The following is a 22,594-nucleotide window of genomic DNA, read 5'->3' as shown; positions in this document are numbered from 1 at the left end:
CACACTTTTAACATCTTATTGCTATTTCAATATAACGTTACCTATCTTTAATACTTATTAAATGGCTATATAATTTGGGAACGTTTATATTAGAACTTATTAGCGCTGTTAAAACGAAGCCTAGAAATGCCTGGGATAAGCATTATTATCCCCCCCCAGTAAATAGTGGCAGATACGCCAAAGAGGAAAATGCGAAGCATTATGGTTATATATTTAAGAATATTTCAGTAACAAGGTCTGATCTTTAGATCTTATCCTTTTAATATACAGGTCCACCCATATTTATCTTACGGATACATAATGCAGCATTCCAAAACCGCCCAAGCGCGAAAGCCTCACAATTAAAGTTTCTCGACTTCTCAAGTTCTCATATGTAGCTTCAAGATACATACTTAGTAATTGGTTCGTCTTTATTTTTGTCTTTTTTTAACTACTAGGTTCCTAACGTCGTGAGCTACTACCCTCCCGACATTGCCAAAGAAGAATAAGAATGCGGATACCATCTCTACCTAACCCCATGACAACACGTTCATCGAGTATCATTGTGTAGAAAGCAATCAAGTATATTCCTGGCATCATCCTCATGTCCCTAGCCTCTTATATGGGCAAAGTATGTGATTCTTTAATTGATATCTGACTTGCCCTATAATCTAACCTAGGTTAGTCAGTTATACAGCCAAATCTTTTAACTTCTCCCCAGCTTCCGCCACAGCAGCTCCTGCGGCAGCTGCCTTTTGCTTAACTCCCTTGTCTCCCTTGCCCTTGGCCTTCGCCGAAGTTGTATCCTTGGGTAGTTCCTTGGTGAAAGGGATGAAGTCGGGGGCGCCTGGAATATACTTCCGCAACGGTTCGGGAACTCGGAGACCCTAAGACGATGAGACAATGAGTATTGTTATTAGCCAAGGATCGGGGTGGCACTTACATCTTCAGTTTGGTAGTTCTCAAGGACACAGCACAACGCTCTCTCCGTGGCACACAGCGTTGAGTTCAGGCAATGAACGTATTTCTTTCTGGCATCCGTCTGTGTCTTCTGTCCGAACCGAATCTCGAGGGCGCGGGACTGGTAGTCTGTGCAGTTGGAACACGACACAAGCTCTTTGTACTCTCCTTGGAATGGGAACCACGCCTCCAGGTCAAACTTCTTAGCCGCTGCATTGTTTAAGGCCCCCGAGACGATGGCGACTACCTGATACGGGAGACCGAGTGATTTGTAGAACCCTTCGGAAGTGGTGAACATCTCCTCAAACATCTCCCAAGACTTCTCGGGATCCGTGAGCACGAACTGCTCCACCTTCTCGAACTGGTGGACACGGAAGATACCCCAAGCATCACGACCATGAGAACCAGCCTCTCTCCGGTAGCACGTGCTGAATCCGGCATATTTGATAGGCAGGTCCTTGGCAACAATCCACTCGTCGGCGTGGAAAGCAGAGATGGGCTGTTCGGAAGTGGCGATAAGGTACTTGTCGTTCTGCGCGTCGCCGTCAACCACCTTGTAAAGTTCCTCGTCAAACTGTTCTAGTTGGGCAGTCTTGGCCATGTAGTCCTTGAGCATGAACTGGGGTGTTTGTAACGGGGTGAAGCCCTTGCTGGAGAGGTATTCTAAACCGTAGTTGATGAGAGCCTGGTTGAGGAAGACGCCCCATTGTCGTAGGAAGTAACCTCTGTGACCAACGACCTTGACTCCACGATCAGGATCGTAGCCATCTAGTCGCAAGAGAACCTCGTGATGTGAAAGCACTTCCTTCTTCTCTACCTTGACACCTTCTGGGGCCCACGTTCGCAGGATTGCATTATTGTCTTCGTTATCGCTGATGGGGACTGAGTCGTGAACGATGTTACCAATAGTATTGATTTTAGCCTTGAGCGCAATGTCTTTCTGAACTGCTGAGTCGAGAAGAGCCTTCTTCTCCTTTTCGAGGTCGGCTTTTTGTTGGAGTAACTCGTCGGCGTTCTCCTTAGCCTATAGAAGATCCAGTGGTTAGAGAATAGGAGAGAGGATCGAGTGACTCAGAAAGATCTTACCTTTTTCTTAGCACCGATCTGCTTGTTCACGTCGTTTATCTTAGTGTTCATCTGAGTCGCGGCGTATTGGGCTACGATTGTAGGAGGGTATTAGTCTGATTTATTTTATCGCGAAAAAAAAGGAGAGGCAACTGACTGCGGCGGTGGTCCTCCCACATCTCAATGACCTCGTCGACGACCTCGACCTTGGCATATCTGCGGCGTTGAGACTCGCGGATCTTTTCAGGGTTGCCACCCCTCTCGGTGATGAAATCTTGAACGTCGAGCATGGTGATAGATATAAGGGGTCGCCTTTACAAAGTTTGATATGTGTATGAGTTCTGTCAAAGAGAAAAGTATCTAATTGCTGTGTTTCTCAGTAGACACCTCGTAATTTGACTGTTCAAGTTGCGCAGACTAAATTTTGGTGGGGTGGTTTTTAGAATGTACGTACTTTCTCCTTGGAGGGGCTGAGCCTCTGAGGGGCAGAGTGACAGAAATAAGACATCTGGAACTTGCAAGTTGCGACCGGATCGTTTAGGTGGGGCGATTGATGACTACTAACTTGAAGACTCAAGTTGAAGTACCAGGTACCTAGTACCGGCGTATCTATGTACCTAAGTACATACATATGTATCGATCGACGCCTTCCATGCACATGAGTGCTCAATGTCCAGTCTGACTTGCCCCTATTCTCATGCTATCAGATTCTTACCTACCAATATATTACGTATCGACAAACCCTGGAGCTGTCTCATTGGTTTACATGATCAAGATAAGTATCTGAAATATCGTCCATCTAGTATGTATGTTGTAACTTGATAAGAAACTTCAAGCAATTACTATACCACTTGTTTTCCTTCGTCCTATTTGAGGCGACGGATTATGTATTCTGTATCACAATTGCACACACAAGGTTGACTTGATAGCTTGCAAACAGATCCAATTGACTCCATAACCAGATTTAAATCTTAGCTAGTATATACATTCCGCATCAATCATCCCCTCTTCTACCCGATAAGAGCGTAATTCATGTGGTCAAATCGACCTCGACAAGAAAAGAGCCACCTGAATAAAAGCAGTAGTCCCTTGAATTCCCCTTCACTCTACTATCCAGCAGTAGTGATACCCCGATGATCCTTATTCTAGTCTTCCAAACGTACCATGCTGTAGTTTGTCTACTTTTCCAACGTGATCATAGTGTTGATAGTGTGAAGACGCCACAGGCCGATCGAACCGTCCTTTACAGCTTCACATAACAAGACACTTGCCACCATCCGTCGCTTCGTTCGGGTTCTGCGACTTCTCTACCTGGGCAATTAGAAGTTCAAAGGCCTTGCCTACATTCTCGTTGTACCGCGCGCTCGCCTCTGTCCAGCCACAGTTGAACTTCTCCGACAGCTTCTTGCCATCCTCTTGGCTGACCTGCCTCTGCTCGGGGCGCAAGTCACTCTTGTTGCCCACAATCACGATAGGGACCCAGTCCGTGCCCTAACACCGCCAACTTGTCAGTTGCCATATAATCGAGAGAGTTGTATAAGTTTTTTTTATGGGAGATAATTTGAGAATGAAATAGAAAGAGGGAGAGATGGAGAAACGAACAAGATGGTTAAGAATCTTCTCTCGGATAACTTGCACCATCTCAAACGACGGCAGCGAGGATACCGAATACACTAGCATATAGCCATGAATGCCAATAAAGTGCTTTGAGTTTAAGATGCTATACTCATCCTATACGAGGTGGTGCGTATCATGTGTTAGCGCCGTGACGAAGCTTGAATGGACCGTGAGCAATTAAGTTTTACCTGGCCGGCTGTGTCGACAATCTCAGTAGCATAGTCTTGACCTTTGAAGCGGATGACCTTGCTAAAAGTATTTTCTATCGTAGGATAATAACTCTCAACGAAATGGCCATCAACGAACTGGACGGCAAGGGAAGATTTGCCTGCGATCGTCAAGGGTTAACATGTGACATGAGGTATATCATATGCAATGCAGGATCCATGGACGCTTGCAGGGAAGATATAGATCAAGGTATGACGATATAGATGGAAGACACCATGGAACCCTGGATAGCTAGACGTACCTACGGATCGGCTGCCGACAATGGCAACCTTCCGCTGTTTGGACGGCGACGGCATTTGTGGTGGCGTTGACAAGGGGGGGTAGGAATCGTGTGCTGCAAGTATCAAATTATTGTTACTAGGTAGTTATGTTAGGCACCTTATATATACCAAGTACGATGGGAATGCTGCATGACGCGTCGGACGTGGGGGAAACCGTGTGTTCATATACCTCCTACTAGGTAGGTAGGCACTGCATAAGTAGGTAATGTAGGTAGTTGAGAAAGGTATGTATGCAATTGATATGGTTCTGTACGGTATGTATATGTATGTAGGTATGTAGGTATGTATGTAGTAGTAGACTGTGGTAGGTAGGTAGGTATGTGATAGGTAGAAGTTGTGTAAGGGTATGTCCAACTTGGACGTGGATGGGACGTGGACGTCTGGTCCTTAACCTGAGCGTGGGATGTGCACACCTCTTTTAAAACCTTTCAATTCAAGTGTCTTCTTATCTTGACATTTGTCTTGATGTATTATAAAAGTGTTATGTGTGTTGTGAGTTGTTATGACGTGCAGATGTTACCCAATATTCACCACATTTAATGACTGTAAGGAAAACAAAACGCCTGGGTTGTTATGTGTTATGAGGTCAGAGAGATCAAATACCTAGGCGATATATAATGTCATGTAGAAGTATAGATAGAAATATAATGATGGGAGAAGAGAGAACGGAGGGGTTCTCTTGTTTGTAAGTATTATAATTGCAGGTATGTACAGATATGTATGTGTATGTAGATAGCTGGTTTGTATTGTACTCGCTTCCGTTCCTTTTCCTTTCTTCTCTCTTTCTCTTTTTTTTTTAATTGACCGGGAAAAGCTCATACCATGTAAAACTTAAGTAAGCTTAAGCTTGATATGGAGCATTGGCGGGGTACGGCTATATACATTCCAGGTTGAATAGCCCTGGAGAAGTCAATTGTAACCAGCAATCTTGGAACATTAGCGGGCTATTCATAGGCACCCAGGGGACACCCAGGGGCACCGCATTTATGCTTACATCAATATTGATACTAACGTATCTGGGTATCAGATATCTACGAGTCTACGACGTACTATTAGGTAGTAGGTAGTAGGTACCTACCCTACCCACTATCCGCTACCCCCTACGCTGGATCTTTAACGGTTAACCAAGGTAAGGCAAGCTAAGGTTAGGGATGCAGCTACGCAAGAACGGCTAGCTGAGGACCTACATGTAACTTGTGTTCCTATTAATACCTTTGACATCACAAGCTAAAAGAAACCTTGGAAGCCAATAAGCCTGCCAAGAATACTTTGCAAAACCATCATCATGGATTTTATGGGTGAACGCCGCCGCGGGGCATTTACATCTGTACTCCGGCAAAATACACATGATCAACTACATACATATGTACCAGTGATACCACATGCATGTATGTAACTCGGGGACCACATAGCACCATGTACTATCTAGGTCAAGTACATACCTACATACCTACATACCTACTATGTAGGCACTCATTCCTACATACGGCTTCCAAATCCAAACTCAAAACGACTGTATATTGTAGGTCAAGTAACTCAAGTGCAAAGTGCAACATCAAACTCAGCCATTCAACTCAATTCTATGTCCTGGGTATAATGCTGGCCCCCTCCCCCCACGATACCAGTCCGCCTTCCAACCTATCCAACATATCCATCTTTTGTACGATTCCACTTGTTTGATTTGATGGCAATGCCGACTTCGCTTGATGATTTGTCGTCAGGGAATTGCCAACAAATACGTCGATGTGGTGTTCAATTTCCTATCTCCAAGGCTTCATCTGCTTGTCGAAATAGAACATATCCCCCTTTTCTATCGTGTCTCGTGTCACGTTGATACCCCCCAACTTCCAATACGATCAATTATAAGAATATTTCTTAACGAGTAAGTCATATGATGAATAAACTTGATCTACCATTGTAGGCTGTTTTTGTGATGTATTCACTCATTCTTTGCTTGGAGTTGGTACACCAACTCCTGAAGCCGATCCGTGTAACTACTTTGGCTTTCCGAACCATCCTCGGTCTGCTCAACGGTTTGTTCCACCTTCTTGTGGTGAGCAATGAACTCGCGAATCGAATCTAATAAAGGGGCGATGTTCTTCGTCGAGAGGTTCGACCGCAGCTTTTGTCGCACTGCAGGGTGTAGAGCTAGATATCCCAACAGTACTGACAAGTATCCAAATGCAACGTTTAGATGACTAGTCTCCATTGAATCGGCCTATGCTCTTGTTAGTGGGGATAATGTTAAAAATCTGACCTATACCGGACGTACCTCTGCTGTTCTCCGATAGTTTTCCGAGAATAATCGGACTAACTCGTCGACTGGTCGTTTGTCATCATGGTGACAATCATTGACTACCTTCCTCACGAGAGTGTTGTGTTCACAGAAATTGATCATGATGCCCAATCGCAAGACTAGGCTATCCAGAATCCCATCAACCCACGTATCCTGAGAAACAGATGCCCAGACCTGGGAGAAGTTGCTGGAAATCGAACCAGCCAGCGCCGGGATCAGCCCTTTCGATACGAATATGTCTGGTGCTTCCAAACTGTTGTTGACTAAATTGATCGTAAGTTTCAAGACGGAGTCCTCAAGGATCTTACTCCCATTCTCATTACTCGCATCTGATGCGACATTCCGTGAGGAAGCCCCGAATATATCAGCCACAATTGGGAGATATCGGGCGGCCCAATCGGCACTTGCACGCTGGGACTCTGCAACGCTCACGGCATAGAAGTCGAGTACTGATAGGGTTTGAGCAAGATCTATGGCATCTGTGGCTTCAGGATAATTCCAATGCTCTGTACTTTCGGCTGCTTCTGAGAGTATTGTAAATAGAGCTTCTGCTACAGTTGGCGAGAAAATAGTAGGATCCTTGGCCGCGTTGGTGTCTTGGGTGACTAGTAAATGTAGGCATTTGAGGACAAGACTCCTCGGAGAGATACGCGACGGGGGAGCCTCGCCCCAAATCGGTAGTTCGCGCAACGTAGTCTGAATGGCGAGAATGGATGACTGCGCTCTCTTCGATAGGTTGCTCTTCCGGTCTCGGGCAATTACTTTGATATCTCGAGATGCGCCGAGAAAAAGAGCAAACATGCCTGCTGGATTCCCGAGTCTGACGAGCTGCTGGATGTGTGACGAGGGCCATTTTGCAAGTATCGTTACAAGGATAGACAGGATGAGATATCCTGATATCATGTCCGTCTCTTTTCCAACATCTTTTAGTAACGCCGCCTCAACGCCATAGTCGCGGCATTGCCTCATAAAAGTCTTGTCCTTAATTTTTTCAGCTACCTGTAGCAATGCAGCCCTTCGAGACGACGATGGTTTATTATTTGGAGAGCCGATCTGGTCGGCTAAATCTTGCATCGTGTCAGCTACACGAGAATTCGCTCCAGCTTGCCTTAATTCATGGATGTCTTTGAGTTTCGAATTAGGCGAGTTTAGCATTGCAGGATCTTCGTCGTCGATTGCTCCCTGAGCGCTGGCTGTCTCTTTCGGGGCTCGAAGTTCCAAACGCCTTCCTTTTAACGGGAACGATATTTCCTCCGGGAAAGTAAGGGCCTCCAGTATATCCCCTTCCTCCTCCAAAACCTTTCTCCCTTGGCCATACGTGTATTTGAGCGCACTACTCGAGCGCGCAAAAGTTCTGGTGCCCGTGACTTGCGTCACTCCCGCCTTGTGGTCAGGGGTCTGGGGTAAGGGTTGTGAGTCCATCATTGAAATATCACTTGGCTCATGACTCAAAACCGGTAGACTTAAAGTTTGCTGACTTTCGGCGTCTTCGTCGGCTGATTCTATCGCATCGTCCTTCGTTTGTTCTACCAGTGCGTCGATCAAGCGCCTTTTACGTCTTTTCGAAACGCTTGAAGGAACCGAATGCGAATGAAGCATTGGCCGGACCTCTTCATCCTCTTTATTTGAGGAGACACCTGGGACCTTCGGCTTTGCACTTGCTTCGCGGGCGAATCGCAAGGGGATTTGATGCTTTATCTTCTTTTGCTTCGCTTCGCCCGCGGTGTTTGTACGTAATGTTGACGATGTTGAACCTTTCATAGTAATAGTTGACGGCTTTGAGGTTCGTGATAGAGTAGGCGTTTGAGGGGGGCTCGATAGGCTAGGCTCAGATGTGCCCATATCCATAGATTCTGCAGAGTTGGAGCGTTTGCGTTGTCGCGCATTTGGAAGAACGGTTTGGTGGGCATTAGCAGGTACAGATGGACGCGACTGTTGTGGAATACGACCGGGAAGGGCCTTGTTCACTCGGTTCGTCTGAGCGGGTTCTTGCACTCGTCCCTTAGACGTGTACACTTGGGATATCTTGCGTTTTCGATCTGAGCTCTGCACTTCATTCGGCTGCTTATTCGACTTAGGCTTCGGCTTTGCATCTGTTGTCTCATCAAGACTTCGAGAAGGCGGCGAGTAAGGATCGCGCGTTGGTGATGAGATTAGCAGCGGTCGGCGGCGCGTTACCGTGGCTTTATGCTTCGACGTAGAGTCATCGTCTTCCGGGATAGGCGGGAAGGCGGTGGGCGTAAAAGTTGTCTTGGGTTGCCGTTTACGAGGAGCCTTTCCATAAGTCGTCAAGGTTTTCTTGCGCGGAACACTGAAGTCTTGCTTGGTAGACATGATGCCTAGTGCGTGATCGGATACTGTTACAACAACCGAAGTGGTACCATTAGAGGGTTGGTCAATGGTGCATAACGGGTAGAAAGTGGTTGCGGGTTTGCGGGTTTGCGCAGTGTGAAGAAGAACTTTGAAGGGGTGAGGTGGAGTTGGTGTGTGAATAAAGTGTAAGGTTTATAGTTCAAAGGCTACGAGACGCGCCTACTTGTAGCCTTGCAACAACAAGGTCACAGTGGATAAAAAGCAAGGTATTAAAACTTGGGTGACTGGGAGGTGCCAGGTTTTGGAGGAAACATGAATGTGCAAATAAACCCCAGTTCCAAATTCAAGTTCAAGAAATGGGTAGGGAGAAGGGAGGGCAGGAAGGAATGAATGGGTATGGTCAATTAACCAAAAGTGAATAATGAATAGGAGAAAATAAAAGATGATTGATGCGAATGGTACTGAATGATACCGTGATGTTGCTAAAGGTTGGAGAATGATTCGATGTTTCTGATATTTCTCCAATTCATTTAACCAGTCGATTTGTCAATATTGCCGCGTTGCTCTTGCCTTGTTAGCTACTTGTTAGCTACTTGTTAGCTAATGACGGAAGCATCCAGTGTCATCCACCCATTGAATTCAGCTGCCGTATATTTTCCCTTTGTTGACTGGTCCAACTTTGGCGTCGGTGGTGTCCGTGGTGTCGGTGGTTGTCCGTGTCTGCCTTCCCAGTTCTAAGCTGAAGCCTGGGTGGCACTGGGTGCAATTGAGATACGAAGGTTCAATGTTGCAGGTGGAGGGGTTCATTAGCGTGCCAAGACATGGGCCATGGCAGCCACGGTAGCGATAGACCCAGATCAATCCCTACTGTGTAATAGAAATATGCCCTATTGGGCAGCTGATTACTGTGTACGTTAGTATTTTATATAAAGTTGGGGTTTATCTGGAAGTTTATCAACACAACCCCTCGTTCATTATCTAAGAAGTACTATTATGTACATAGTAAGAACAGTTAAAGAACTACTAAGAAGAAACAAGTTTGTACTTATCCATACCTAGTTGCAAGCTAACTCCACAAGCCTCGATTAAAGCGTAAGATTATCACTGTATTAGAATAGACCAAGAAATAACCTATCATATAACATTGACTATTTTCACACTGAGGGTTCCCTCGTCTCTATTTAGAACCATTTTGGACTCCATTGGGATTCGGTGTTGTCAGTCCTCTAGTCCCTCTCTTACCTTATATTCTCTGCTCAAATTGTGACGCCTTCATCATTTTTCCTTGCTTCTTTTCAGACCTTCTCAACTTCGACTATCTTCTCAAACTTGCCAAGATATACTTACTTACTTTTACCTATCTATCTACTTACCCGCCTACATAATCTACCAGATCATACCTATGTAAGTTGCGCTGTCGAATCATCCACCTAAGGATATTCCTATAATTACCTACTTAGCACAGTCTTAGCTACGCCATATGACCTTCCTTAAGTGAACCTGCTTCTTTAGGCATCGCTGGAAAATATATACTATTCACATAGCGTGCCGCCAATTATAAACCCCATTTATTCTACATTCGCTCTATCCAAACGCTAATACTAGGTATCTTTGAAAATAGATAGGATGGCTACGACGTCTGGAACTCTTCCCCAAGTCGGTCCCACGCAATGCGTAGGACCTGACTACCGGGAGCCCAGTCAAAAGCCTGTTGCCACGGTTTCGACAGAGGTCGAGCATGATAATGTCATTACATTACCACAGACACCACAGCTTATTGCGCTGCTCACGTGAGTGATTGCCCTATTTGGCGACTTGGGCATATTAATTATGCTCAAATCACTCATACATTATTCATGGAACAGGAAGATCCGCGATAGGAAAACGGAGCGGGCCGACTTCATTTTCTACTCGAACCGAATCATTCGTCTCCTTGTCGAGGAAGGGCTTAACCATCTGCCCGTGGTTGAACACACCGTGACTACTCCCGTCGGCCGCACTTATGCGGGGCTGATGTTCCAGGGGAAGATATGCGGTGTTTCTATCATGCGAGCTGGCGAGGCCATGGAACAAGGTCTTCGAGACTGCTGTAGGTCAGTAAGGATCGGTAAGATCTTGATCCAACGGGACGAAGAAACGTCAATGCCGAAGCTTTTCTATGATAAACTGCCCGAGGATATCTCCGATAGATGGGTTCTTCTACTCGACCCCATGTTTGCAACAGGTCAGATAGCCACGTATGTCGTATTCTTGACCACACGGGGACTGACTTGAGATTGGCTATATTAGGTGGATCCGCCATCATGGCCGTAGACGTCTTGAAATCGCGTGGGGTTCCAGAAGAAAGAATACTTTTCCTAAACCTGATCGCCAGCCCACAAGGGGTTCAAAACTTTGCAACCAAGTTCCCTAAGCTTCGGGTTGTCACTGCATTTATTGACCAGGTGAGAAGTCCTTCGTATGGCCCAGAAACTTACCATTACAAATACTAATCTGGGACGCTATACAGGGCCTCGACGAAAAGAAGTATGTTGATGAAATCTTTCGAGTCACTCATGCATTGCTGACCTTTCTAGTTATATCATTCCGGGCCTAGGCGACTTCGGAGATCGATTTTACACCATGTAGAGCATACTACTCACAATTACAGGCGCGTGTAGGAAATAATAATGGATATCAAGAGGGTAGAACCTTGCATTTATTACTCCCTATAGCCCAGTCATCGCCTCTCTGTTGCGAGGAGTAGGACGAATGAGCCTTTTTAAAAGTAATCTGAGCATGCAGTTCTAACTGCAAATGACTATGGTATAGCCACAGGATGGCATGCGAGCGTGAGTGTGACCCATAACCATTGACAACAATGACTACCTAAGTAATCTTAGGTACTTTTCCATGAATCATGTACTCGAACATTGCGTCGTGTGCCAAATGGTTGCCACTGTAATTATTGATTAGTCTATGGAAAAATCCTCCAGCCTAGTACTCGTCGTCGTCCGCCACGATTCCATCTCCTTCGTACCTGCGATCGTCCTCATCGTCGTCGTCATGTCGGTTTGCTGCTGATGGCCTCGGCCCTAGGCGAGATGATGGGCCTGGTGCAGTTCCACTACCACCATCCTGTTCATCCTTTTCCTTGGCTACGGCATCTGTTTTCAATCGTTAGTAGGTTTTCGTGTTACGTAGGATTCCTCGCAGAATAGCAGAGTGTTTCTAGAAGCCGGGAGTAGTATACCTGCTGCGTCAACCCATTCGGCGTAGACATCGACCGCGGCGGAAAGATCTGGTGTACGTGTTAGCAGCTGGGTAGGTAGGGTCGATCGTGTAATAGTGCTTCTTACAGTTAACGCCACACTGAAATTTTTGTCCGCAGACCTTGCATTCCAATGTTCCGACTCCGAGCTTTTTGTTCAAGTTGACAGTGACAGACTGCTCGTGGTTGCAGAAGAGGCAAGTGAAGACTGTGGGAAGGGGATCATTCTATAATAATATGAGTCGGTAAGTGTTCAATCTGGAGGCACGTTGTTTGTGTCGCTGTCTGTCTTTCAAACCGTCGTCTGAGTTAAGGTAATGGGGAAATACCTTCTTCTTGCCCTGAGGCTTTCGCGAACTCTTCTTGCGCTTGCCCTGTAGTGATGGGATCTGTCAGCAAAAGTTTTGACCATAGCCGCTTTGTGCAAGGAGTTGCCTGCTGCTGCTAGTACTTACCATGTTGATCAGGAAGAGGATTCAATCGGGGAATTCCTTTGATAGATGAGCCGTGGTAGAACCAGGTCGGGCGCGAAAAGGTGTGGATATGAGATCGAAGAACTAAAAGTTATTTGATCGCGGTCAGTTTAACTATTTCCCATCTCAAATTTGGGGGAATGACGTCGGCTGGTCGCGTAAAGGAAATCACCGTGCGCGCGTTTAAGTTCATACGCACATTCAAGTTGTACTGTGTAGCTAATAGCTATATATACGTACCTAAGTACCCTAGGTAGTTACCTATGTAGTACCTAGTAGTTATATAGTACTATGTAGGTAGTGTAGGTCTCTACCGAATTTGACGTAACTAAATGGGAGTTCTAAGGTTACCTATGCTGTCAGCTCCCAATGGTGCAGATATTTATGACTATTATAATCGCTCTTACCTCTTGTTTATGCGCAAATAAAAATTCAGCTTCAATAGTAGCAAACAAACCCTTTGTGAGTTGCCAATTGCACGTGTGTTGGTGTTTCTGAAAAGCTTGTCCAGTTGAGTGTAGTACGCCGTACTTGGGTAGAGATGATGCATGTGTTCGATTGGATGGTCAAAACGTGCACTGATAAACTACAGATATCGGAGCACCTTATCGCTTAGTGTGGAGTTTAGCAGCAAATGGGGCTTGGCTGCTTGTGTGGAATACATATGCAGTTATGTGGGTTAATAGCAGTTAGATCACGTTCGTACCCTCTATAAGCATATTTTATAGAGGGGTGAATCCATAATGCTCCATTCTTGACGAGATACTCACGACTGATATAGATGCAATCATGTATTCTTTGATCTTTTAGTTCATTAATTAGGTGTTATCCTGACAATCTTTATTATAACATCATAACATCAACATTGAATGATAGCATGTACGTGATACAACAATAAAATGCAGGTACGAGCTACATCCAGTGGAGACTGGTAAGTGGTCTACACCTAGTCCGGTGGATTACATAGTACATACATGTAGGAAAGTCAATAAAGTCAGGTGTCAGGTGCCAACTTTGGGTATCTACTAATACATAGTACTAGTTATTGAATAGGTATGTAGATAGGTACCTTATCTATTGAGCTTTGGGTACTTACAGGCATATGCCATGTATAATGCCATGTGAGTAGGCACTGGCACTTAGTTACATAACTCCTACATATACGTGTGTTGTGTATGTCTGTACTTCTCCGGCGCCATTCCAATTCGTCGAGTAGGAGTCAGGTCCACGATATTCTATTAAATTGTACATTCATGTAGGGCAGGTCCGAGTACTCGGTACTTGGGACATTTAATCCAAAGTTAGGCGCCTCTTCTTCTTCCTCTTCCTCGTGCCGTTGGAATTCACCGACCACCCATTTGCATGTTGATTATTTCAGAACAACCTGACTTACCGCAACTCACCCAATTCTTTTGAGTCTCATCCTGAGTTAATCATATTGTTATCGTTGTCCTTAAAATAAGAAGCATCAATAAATTTACAATATTCTTATCTCGAAGTCGTTATACCTATTTCTACATAGAACCTCATCTCTCTTCATCTTTCCTCCTCTTTCTCTCTCTCTCTCTCTTCCTCTTTCACCCTCTCTCATACACCTTCTCTCACCCTCGACCCCTCTACTTCCTGAAATTTGTTTCTCGTCCAGCTGTGATAATGGCAAGTTCAGGTTCAGGCACAGATGGTGCAGTAGGCATGGCCGATGTTCTTCAGGCCTTGAAAACTATACAAGAGAGCCAGAGTAGATTAGCAACTGAAGTTGAATCCGTTTCCCATCGACTTGATGCTATCACCCCATCCGTTCAAGTGCCAAGTTCTGGTCTCACTAAGGAAGCCCTTTCAGCTCTTGCTGTGGTTCCGTCCTCTCCGGTCCAAACGGCTCTGACCGGCAACGACCCCGACCCCGACAGCACTTCTGTGTCCGGGGAGGTAGTCCAAGCACAGAAAGCAGGCTTCACATCTCGCATCATTCTCACGTAAGCTTTGCAACTTAGTAAAACGCCATAAGTAATACCGAATTAACTATCGGTTAGTACGTATCCTAAACAGATCGGTATCAACCCGATTTCACTCAATTGGGGTGCTTCGGACGCTATCAGCCGTGGTCCCGTGGTTGTTTCTCGATCATCGTCCACGATCCGAAGACGAAATGGTGAGTCTACCCGTCCCCTCACGCTTTATTTAGTCACTAACATCGGGTTCAGCTATCGGAGGTAAGTTGTGCTTCTCTGCCAGTATTTTAGGCAACCCCTTTAACTCTATGATATAGCACATGGCGGCTCCTATTCCATTTACTTCGCTCTTGCTGTCGCTAGCAAGCAGCTTAATGTCAACCACAGGTATGAAAAGGCCAGGCAATACTGATCTTGAGTTTGACGTTGATCGTAATGTGGGATATAGACCGGATTTCACCAATACGGAGCCAGCAGCCAATATTGGCCCATTTCCCCAATGGGGCGACAAGAAGAAGATTGTTGCTATGGACCCATGGGGTCATTTAGCGCCATGGCTCTTTTCTGATACTGTAGAAAAGGAGAACGGTATGGAATAACGCTCGGCGATGCATGAATTCCTATATATCACATACTGACGGGCCACGACAGTTGACATCCGCCCGACTATTGCTATTACCAAGGCTCATATGAAGGTAAAGGGTCTGGACTATTCATGTTATCGCCATTACTAATTCGCAATAGCTTCCCGAGCTCGAGGAGAGTGTTCGAAGTGGTAGACTGTGTGTACCTCTACCATTCTATTTATTCATAAGCTAATATGAATATAGCGTCCCTGATGGGAAGGTCTGCTTGAATAGCGCAGGTGAACTTGCTGTGACCAAGTTCGCAGTTGAGCCAGTAAGAAATGCGATTTATGAAGTTTAAAGTGGTGCTGACTATAATAGGTTTGGTATCTTCCTGGCGTAGCTGAAAGATTTGGCATAGGTATGTATAGCATACTGAAAGACCGAGGCCAACTTACGATAAAGGGAATTGCTGACTCTAGTAGACGAGGCCGTTCTAAGGCGCTCGCTTTTCGAGCACACTGGTGGTAGTTATCCAGAAGTAAGCAGCCATTAACATACTGACAAGAATTAACGCATTTCTAACTGTCATATAGCTCATCACACGTGGTGACATCAAGGTTTTCTTACCTCCAATCGGTACCTATACCCCTAATGCAAGGGAGCCCTTACCGTCTTCAATGCTGACATCCTTTTAGGCGGGCTGACTGTCTATTGCTTCGGGGACCCAGCAAAGATGTCTGATGCAAACTCCAAGCTAGCCTTGCGTGTACACGATGAGGTAATTTCTCTACACTGATCATTGGCCGGGAGAATTCTGCTTACAGGAGACCTGCAGTGCAACGGTAGTGATGTGTTCGGATCCGATATCTGTACTTGCAGACCATATCTTATCTTCGGCATTGAGGAAGCTGTCAAAGAAGCACAGAATGGTGGCAGCGGTGTCGTCATTTACTTCAGAAAGGAAGGACGAGCCCTAGGCGAAGTTACCAAGGTACGTACTTGCATTACCACCCGGTCCCCGAATTCTGACGATTTATGTGCTAACGTTTGACAGTATCGTGAGTTTGTATGATTGTCCAACTTGAGAAACAAACCCCTAACCATATTTGATAGTTGTATACAACGCGAGAAAACGAGGAGAGGATCGCGCCTCGGACTATTTCAAGCGAACCGAAAATGTAGCTGGCGTGAAGGATATGCGCTTCCAAGCCCTTATGCCAGATATCCTGCACTGGCTCGGCATAAAGAAGATTGACAGGATGCTAAGTATGAGCAAGTGAGTCACACTTCTAGAACGCGTGGAAACAACGTATTAGATGCTAAGACAGCACCATGCAGCATGAAGCACGATGCTATCGTTGGTCAGGGGTAAGTCGATTTCCCGTACAGCGCATCAAAGCCGCTATGTCTAACTAAAAACAGTATCCCTATCCACGAGCGGGTCGAACTCCCCGAGGATTTAATCCCCGCAGATTCGCGGGTCGAGATAGACGCCAAGATTACAGCTGGTAGGCTTACATGGCTAAGAGCACACCCCCCCTCCAACTTTTGGTTACATGACTAATGGGTCGTAGGATACTTCACAACCGGCCACAGGATGACTTCTGATGAACTGAAAGCCGTGCAGGGTCGGATGTGGGAAGAGTAAGTACCACCTCACCAAAAAAAGACTGCACATCCGCATTAACGACAATGACAGCATCGACCACTGATAGAATATGGAACATGGACTGGAACTTTAACTGAACTGAACTGGGAGCTCAGCTGGGGGAACTGGGCCTTTCCCGATGACTGATGTAGGAGTCAACTGAAACTGCGTACGTGTATGCGCACAGCTAGGTAGAAAAACTTGATCTTGGCCTAAAATCCCCGCTTCTGCCATTGCCACGAGTGAGACTAATGTATGTATGTATGTATGTATGTATGGTATGTATGTACATGTATGTTATGTACACTATGCATTGCAAGAGGCGCGTCTGGTCTGTACCCTCTCTTGTGCCCTGTGACTGCGGTCCCCCATCTGTGATATCTTGCAGCGTGTGACAACGGCCCAATTGCAGCATGTCCAAGCGGCGGCCATTGCAGCACAACTACGTAGTTGTACGTTTGAACGTTGAGTCAAAGGCCAGATCAACCAAAAAAAAAATGATCCATTAGACAATCTCGCAGCTTTTCTTTTTTTAATTGAGACAAGTTCGTCCACATCAGCCTTAGAAGGCAGACAGGCAGGCAGGCAGGCAGGCAGGATGAGGTGCATTTGGACAGGGTGAGGAAAGGCCCGCCGTTTGCTTGCCCTAACTAGTGCAGTTAGTGGGTTGATGAGATGCATGGATTGGAAAGATTGGTTAGGTAAGTAATGTACCTAGTAATTAGTATATCATGGCAAGTTATAGTATAGCATTACACATACAGGGGAGTATCATACATAGGAATGGGGGTGGGAGGGGAGGGGAATATCTCGGAATAGGGCCTCGAACCCGTTTGCTGACCTCCTTTTTTTTTTTCCTTGGAGCTTGGGAAGCTTGGGAGCTGACGGGTCGCCCCTTGCTAGCCACTTGAAGCTTGCCGTGTTTAGGGAAAACTGGGGAAAGCTCTTTGTTTTTTTCTTTGCTACGTTGTAGAACGGGATGTATGTGGTGGATGTGTGTAGTACTACAGTAGCCTGTAGCCTGTATGCTGGCTGGCTGGCTGACAGTGGTAGAACTACATACTAGAGATACTACTGTAGGTAGACTCTGAGATGGCAAAGAATGGATACCGGTACTGGGGGGTGTTCAAAGGTAAGCAATGCAAGGATGGGTTGCAGGTATGTTTACTTAGACTAATAGTATGGATAGTATGGTAGTTTAAGAAGATACTACTATAGTATAAACCCCTGGAGCTTCACGAGTGGTTCAGTTCTCTCCACTCCACCTCTCTAACTGGTGCAGAACGGCCCAACACCGCTGCAGGCGACCTGCGCCCAAACCACCCAAGCAAACGGAGACCACACAGCTTCCACCACATGCGAAATGTCCCCATTCGTGAGTGACATGTGGCATCGCCCACAACCGACCGTCTGGGGATGTCGTTCCACAACAGCCGGTACCTAGTAAAGCGCTGGTACTCACTGGTACTAGCGGCCTTTTTTTTGCCTTACTCCATGCTGGTCTTAAACGTCTTGAGATATCCATACATCAACGATGGAGGGGGAGCCCCCTTTGCATTCTCCAGCCTGTTTTTATATTATCAAACTCATTCCTCAAATCGCAACTCTTCTATTCTAGGTTGCATCAAGAAAGCAAGCATTGCTATCAAAACAATCTTAAACATCGCATACAAATCATATTACCTACCTACCTACCTACCTACTTACCTAGGTACCTACAACTATAAATCCAAACTCCGATATACTGGCGCTGAAAGTGAAGATAAAAGGAAAAAATTCAACAAAAATGGCTGCTGCTAGATATTCACCCGATAACCTGTCGCGGAGGGAGGCATCTCCAAGACCCAAGAACGCTGAAAGGCGGCGGCCCCGCTTGCTCCGGGCCTGTGCCACGGAACCTTCCATCACCACATCCAACGCCTGCAAGGGCGTCCTGACGGCCCCTAACACAAGCCGGAGGGCGACCGACTTGCTCAGCCGCGTCGCCATTTCCAATGCCAGCTCTTCACCGCCGTCGGCGCGCAACTATGGCATAGACTCGGCTGAAGGTCGCGACTCCCACTTATCACAATCCGAAACTTCACGTGCGTTAATACCTACCCGCCCACCACATCCTCCCCTCCTCTCTAAAGGGGGAGGTGAGGGGATTGGCTCCTAATATTGAAAGCCTTTAATGCTAACTTGATGAACAGGCTCAGCTTGCTACTTCAGCTTCCCCAGCTTCGATGCATGGGAAGTGGGCGAGCATCCCGATGAGGAGAAGACCGAGAGGGCGCCGTAATCCCGCGACCTTTGGAAATATAAAGAAAAAAAAGATAGAAAAAAAAAAACAAAAAGAGATAGAGAGGGAGGCAGAGAGATGCCTCGTGTGCCAGAAGGAGAAAGGAGAGGAAGAAACTGGAACGATGGGCGTTGAGCTAGTTGAGAGCTGCGAGAGGCACGGAATTCGCCGAGATCCCCCGAGAAATTCTTTTCCTTATTCACGCAATCGAAAAGTCGTCTCACCCCTTCGATGAATGACACGATGAGGCGAAAGCGAAGGCGAACGATAAAGCATTTTTGACAACCGAGTCAACAAGGCGCTGCGGAGTTTTGCGGTTTTTTCCTCCTTTTTTTCTTCTTCGTCTGAAAAATTATCACCACTATTGGCTTGGCTGTACCGATTTTTTTTCCTTTGTTCCATCATATTATGTATATGTTCATCAGGGGGTTGATCTTACATACATACAACGCCTGGGTTATAACTCGGGACAGACAATTGGGGCGCTTGGGCGGATCTCTATTGTTTAATGTTGTTGTTGTTATTATTGTTGATGATGATGATGACGTTGATTCTTGTTATTTCATGATGTGGTTATACCTATTGGTTTTTGTTATGATAGGACACACCTACACACAACACACACTCTGTACAGACATATTTTTTAATGGGCTGTAAAGGAAAGACTATTGCGCGCAAAGCACACGAAGGGAATGGCAATGGCAATTGGAAACAGGAATGGGAATGGGAATGGGAATGAATACCTCCCCCCTTGGGTTTGTAAGGAATCAAACAAAGGAACGAACAGATACAACTGTTGTATGTAATAAGAGATAGCAAAAGCCGACGAGTTGGCAAAACCTCGCGGATTGGGATATTTTTGATAAAATTACTATTAAACTTGAACTCGGTATTTTGTATGTGGAGGAGTTTAAAGGTGCAATATGTGGATTGGCTTTGCTTAAGTTGGAACGATTTTGAAGCTGCATGCGATGAAAAGAACTTGAATAAAGCAAAAAAGAGACAGGGCCAATTACTAGGTATCGATATTGAACAATCGACAAAAGTCAATTCAGTGGCAAGGTGTGAGTGAAAGGTGTAAGGTGTAAGGTGTAAGGTGTAAGTGAGGTTTTACTCTACGCGTTTATATTCATAACCCGTTTCTTCAATAATTGGTAGTTAGAGTAATGCATTTGAGTATTATGCATTTCAGCGCACATATTTCTAGGGCAGTCAAATTACATAATCGGGAACAGCCTTTAGTGTGGTACACTGGTACTACTAGTACAGTACTAGGTAGTTAGTAACTAGTGTACCATCGCTAACAGCACCTATGATTCGACACGTGACTGCCCCACAGGTCAAAGTTGATTTTCGCGCACAAACGAGAAATTTTGGGCGCACTAGATTTCAATGTTCAAGATCCATCCTACACGCAACACCAACAAGCCTTTTTTTTTCTAATTCAACACATCTTCAACATCGTCCTTAATTGCGAGCTACATTGACACCTCGCAAACATGGCGGTAGGAAAGTGAGTAAATCCTGTTGTCTCATTCATCTATAATGCGACAATCTTGAATTTCCCAATTCTCAATCATCTACCCGCGATCTGGGCGTCGTTATACTTTGTGCCCCTCCGCCACCAATACCAACACCAAGGCAAAATAAGAAAGATATATACTAACCTTCTACCCTCTATAGGAACAAGAGATTGTCGAAGGGTAAGAAGGGACTCAAGAAGAAGGCCCAAGATCCTTTCGCACGAAAGGACTGGTACTCCATTAAGGTAAGTCGAGTCCATTTGATCTTCCCTTCCGTACGCACATAAATTTTCTCGAGACTGACAATTTCCCTGTCTAGGCCCCCGCTCCCTTCAACATCCGAGAGTACGAATTATCCCTCCATATCCATTCCCTGGCCTTTAGGACTTTTCGTAATTTCTAACATTCGATATGTAGTGTTGGAAAGACCTTGGTCAACCGAACCACTGGTCTCAAGAACGCAAACGATGCCCTCAAGGGCCGAATCTTCGAGGTTTCGCTAGCCGATCTACAGAAGGATGAGGACCACGCATTCCGAAAGGTCAAGCTACGTGTCGATGAGGTGCAAGGCAAGAACTGTTTGACCAACTTCCACGGTCTGGACTTCACCTCCGACAAGCTGCGATCTCTTGTCCGAAAATGGCAAACCCTGATCGAGGCCAACGTCACCGTCAAGACCACTGACGAATACCTACTCCGACTCTTCGCCATTGCCTTCACCAAGCGCCGGCCTAACCAGATCAAGAAGACCACCTACGCCGCATCATCCCAGATCCGTGCCATCCGCAAGAAGATGGTCGAGATCATCCAGCGAGAGGCTGCTACCTGCACCCTGCAGCAACTGACCTCCAAGCTGATCCCTGAGGTCATTGGCCGTGAGATCGAGAAGGCCACCCAGGGCATCTACCCCCTCCAGAACGTACGTACCTGTCGACACCTTTATTTGTCGTCTTGTCTTGCTTTATTTCGGGATTTTGTATTAATGTGGGATTTCGTCTTTCTAGGTTCACATCCGCAAGGTCAAGCTCCTAAAGTCGCCCAAGTTCGACCTCGGTGCTCTGATGAACCTGCACGGAGAGTCCACGACGAACGAGGATGGACAGAAGGTTGAGCGGGAGTTCAAGGAACGAGTCCTTGAGGAGGTCTAATTATGATGAACTCTGGTCATGGTACGGCGTGGGTTTTTGCAACGGCAATAGGTCTCACTTCTGATTGCATTCGGCGCGGCACGGCAGCCGCGGTTACAGCAGGCCCCTCAGGACAGAAAAAAATGAGAAAGGTTAGCTGAAAAGTTATGGGCGTTTCTCCGTTACCTACGTGATATACCGATATGTTGATTCGTTGTCTTGCTATTCTCAGGCAGTAGTTCATCTGTCTCAAGTTTTTCGATGCATCAACGTGCAGCTCTTCCCTTTTTTTTTCTACTTTGATACCCTTGCCAAAGATGACTTGCCACGTGCATAGATATTGGGTCATCAAGCATCTCAATCCATAATCTTTAATCCATAGGTGGCTCCCACTTCCACTTCCACCCCTCCCTCCTTGATGAGATGCAGTCCACAAGTTCGTAGGTTATAAGTAATTAAGAGTTACAGCAAATATTATAGGACCACATGGACCGTGGTGTAGAAGATGCCGGGGTTTCATATGAAGCATATTTCGGGATTTTATAGCTTAAGGACGAAACTCGAACCAATAGTTTATTATACGTCACAGACCACTACGTGCAGAACACTACAGCAAGGTGACATGGGTAATAGGCAAGTAACATGACAAGCGGTCATGTTAAAGTCATTCATACACACCTAACCTACATATACATATGCACCGCACTGCAGATAACAACATCTACAAACCTAGCTTCGAACCTTGGATACCTACTTTTCTCTATCCTGTCTCTATTAACAATTAAAAAGGGACATTTACGAAATAATATAACGAAAAAAATCTTGGAAGAAAACATCGCCACCTTATTAAGAAAATAAAAAAAAGGCCAGGCTCGATTGATCGCATGACCAATTAATTCGATAATTGCAGCGTGACTATTGATAGGTGCCTCGGTACTTTGCTCTAAACGTTATCTATCTATTAACCTAAGGAACACCAAGACGAAGAAAGAAGAAGCTTCAGGAAACAAGTTTGGATAATTGATACTTACCTAC

General features: G+C 45.7%; 8 protein-coding genes across 8 annotated transcripts; 4 read left to right on the top strand and 4 right to left on the bottom strand.

Annotated features, from left to right (window-relative positions):
* Nucleotides 1-191: 191 nt before the first annotated feature.
* On the bottom strand, nt 192-2,673 carry GGS25DRAFT_489838 (seryl-tRNA synthetase). Its single transcript, XM_049260931.1, has 5 exons — nt 2,162-2,673; nt 2,026-2,096; nt 923-1,963; nt 455-866; nt 192-402 (listed from the first exon to the last, which is right to left on the bottom strand). The coding sequence occupies exons 1-4, from the start codon at nt 2,292-2,294 to the stop codon at nt 669-671; spliced, it is 1,443 nt and encodes a 480-aa protein (XP_049116481.1). The 5' UTR covers nt 2,295-2,673; the 3' UTR covers nt 192-402; nt 455-668.
* A 247-nt stretch (nt 2,674-2,920) lies between these two features.
* On the bottom strand, nt 2,921-4,619 carry GGS25DRAFT_271099 (rheb small monomeric GTPase RhbA). Its single transcript, XM_049257389.1, has 5 exons — nt 4,544-4,619; nt 4,091-4,183; nt 3,810-3,949; nt 3,607-3,735; nt 2,921-3,495 (listed from the first exon to the last, which is right to left on the bottom strand). Exons 2-5 carry the CDS (start codon nt 4,143-4,145, stop codon nt 3,256-3,258), a joined length of 564 nt encoding a protein of 187 aa, XP_049116480.1. The 5' UTR covers nt 4,146-4,183; nt 4,544-4,619; the 3' UTR covers nt 2,921-3,255.
* Nucleotides 4,620-5,939: 1,320 nt separating this feature from the next.
* On the bottom strand, nt 5,940-9,069 carry GGS25DRAFT_271067 (uncharacterized protein). Its single transcript, XM_049257388.1, has 2 exons — nt 6,403-9,069; nt 5,940-6,348 (listed from the first exon to the last, which is right to left on the bottom strand). The coding sequence occupies exons 1-2, from the start codon at nt 8,758-8,760 to the stop codon at nt 6,070-6,072; spliced, it is 2,637 nt and encodes an 878-aa protein (XP_049116479.1). The 5' UTR covers nt 8,761-9,069; the 3' UTR covers nt 5,940-6,069.
* Nucleotides 9,070-10,365: 1,296 nt separating this feature from the next.
* On the top strand, nt 10,366-11,367 carry GGS25DRAFT_521507 (uracil phosphoribosyltransferase; the record flags this gene model as incomplete). Its single annotated transcript, XM_049264073.1, has 5 exons — nt 10,366-10,529; nt 10,605-10,963; nt 11,029-11,183; nt 11,249-11,265; nt 11,316-11,367. The coding sequence occupies 5 exons, from the start codon at nt 10,366-10,368 to the stop codon at nt 11,365-11,367; spliced, it is 747 nt and encodes a 248-aa protein (XP_049116478.1).
* Nucleotides 11,368-11,473: 106 nt separating this feature from the next.
* GGS25DRAFT_270970 (Elf1-domain-containing protein) lies at nt 11,474-12,540 on the bottom strand. The gene is made up of 5 exons (XM_049257386.1): nt 12,445-12,540; nt 12,319-12,363; nt 12,078-12,216; nt 11,972-12,019; nt 11,474-11,885 (listed from the first exon to the last, which is right to left on the bottom strand). The coding sequence occupies exons 1-5, from the start codon at nt 12,445-12,447 to the stop codon at nt 11,716-11,718; spliced, it is 405 nt and encodes a 134-aa protein (XP_049116477.1). The 5' UTR covers nt 12,448-12,540; the 3' UTR covers nt 11,474-11,715.
* Nucleotides 12,541-13,600: 1,060 nt separating this feature from the next.
* GGS25DRAFT_489802 (putative GTP cyclohydrolase II) lies at nt 13,601-16,959 on the top strand. Its single transcript, XM_049260930.1, has 17 exons — nt 13,601-14,435; nt 14,493-14,611; nt 14,729-14,798; nt 14,860-14,999; nt 15,063-15,106; nt 15,156-15,193; nt 15,242-15,311; nt 15,359-15,398; nt 15,463-15,518; nt 15,574-15,616; nt 15,676-15,758; nt 15,816-15,975; nt 16,094-16,256; nt 16,319-16,348; nt 16,403-16,488; nt 16,555-16,624; nt 16,680-16,959. The coding sequence occupies exons 1-17, from the start codon at nt 14,116-14,118 to the stop codon at nt 16,690-16,692; spliced, it is 1,545 nt and encodes a 514-aa protein (XP_049116476.1). The 5' UTR covers nt 13,601-14,115; the 3' UTR covers nt 16,693-16,959.
* A 689-nt stretch (nt 16,960-17,648) lies between these two features.
* Nucleotides 17,649-19,113, top strand: GGS25DRAFT_270581 (uncharacterized protein). Its single transcript, XM_049257385.1, has 4 exons — nt 17,649-17,760; nt 17,818-18,339; nt 18,398-18,712; nt 18,821-19,113. Exons 2-4 carry the CDS (start codon nt 18,045-18,047, stop codon nt 18,907-18,909), a joined length of 699 nt encoding a protein of 232 aa, XP_049116475.1. The 5' UTR covers nt 17,649-17,760; nt 17,818-18,044; the 3' UTR covers nt 18,910-19,113.
* Nucleotides 19,114-20,296: 1,183 nt separating this feature from the next.
* GGS25DRAFT_489796 (40S ribosomal protein S3aE) lies at nt 20,297-22,119 on the top strand. The gene is made up of 5 exons (XM_049260929.1): nt 20,297-20,422; nt 20,593-20,677; nt 20,752-20,777; nt 20,850-21,351; nt 21,437-22,119. Exons 1-5 carry the CDS (start codon nt 20,409-20,411, stop codon nt 21,578-21,580), a joined length of 771 nt encoding a protein of 256 aa, XP_049116474.1. The 5' UTR covers nt 20,297-20,408; the 3' UTR covers nt 21,581-22,119.
* The last annotated feature ends 475 nt before the right edge of the window (nt 22,120-22,594 follow it).

The sequence above is a fragment of the Hypoxylon fragiforme genome, assembly GCF_022984875.1.
Source record: "Hypoxylon fragiforme strain CBS 206.31 chromosome Unknown GGS25scaffold_5, whole genome shotgun sequence".
Taxonomy (NCBI): Eukaryota; Fungi; Ascomycota; class Sordariomycetes; order Xylariales; family Hypoxylaceae; genus Hypoxylon; species Hypoxylon fragiforme.
The sequence above is the reverse complement of the archived record's forward strand: the minus strand, read 5'-3'. Positions and strand labels throughout refer to the sequence as shown.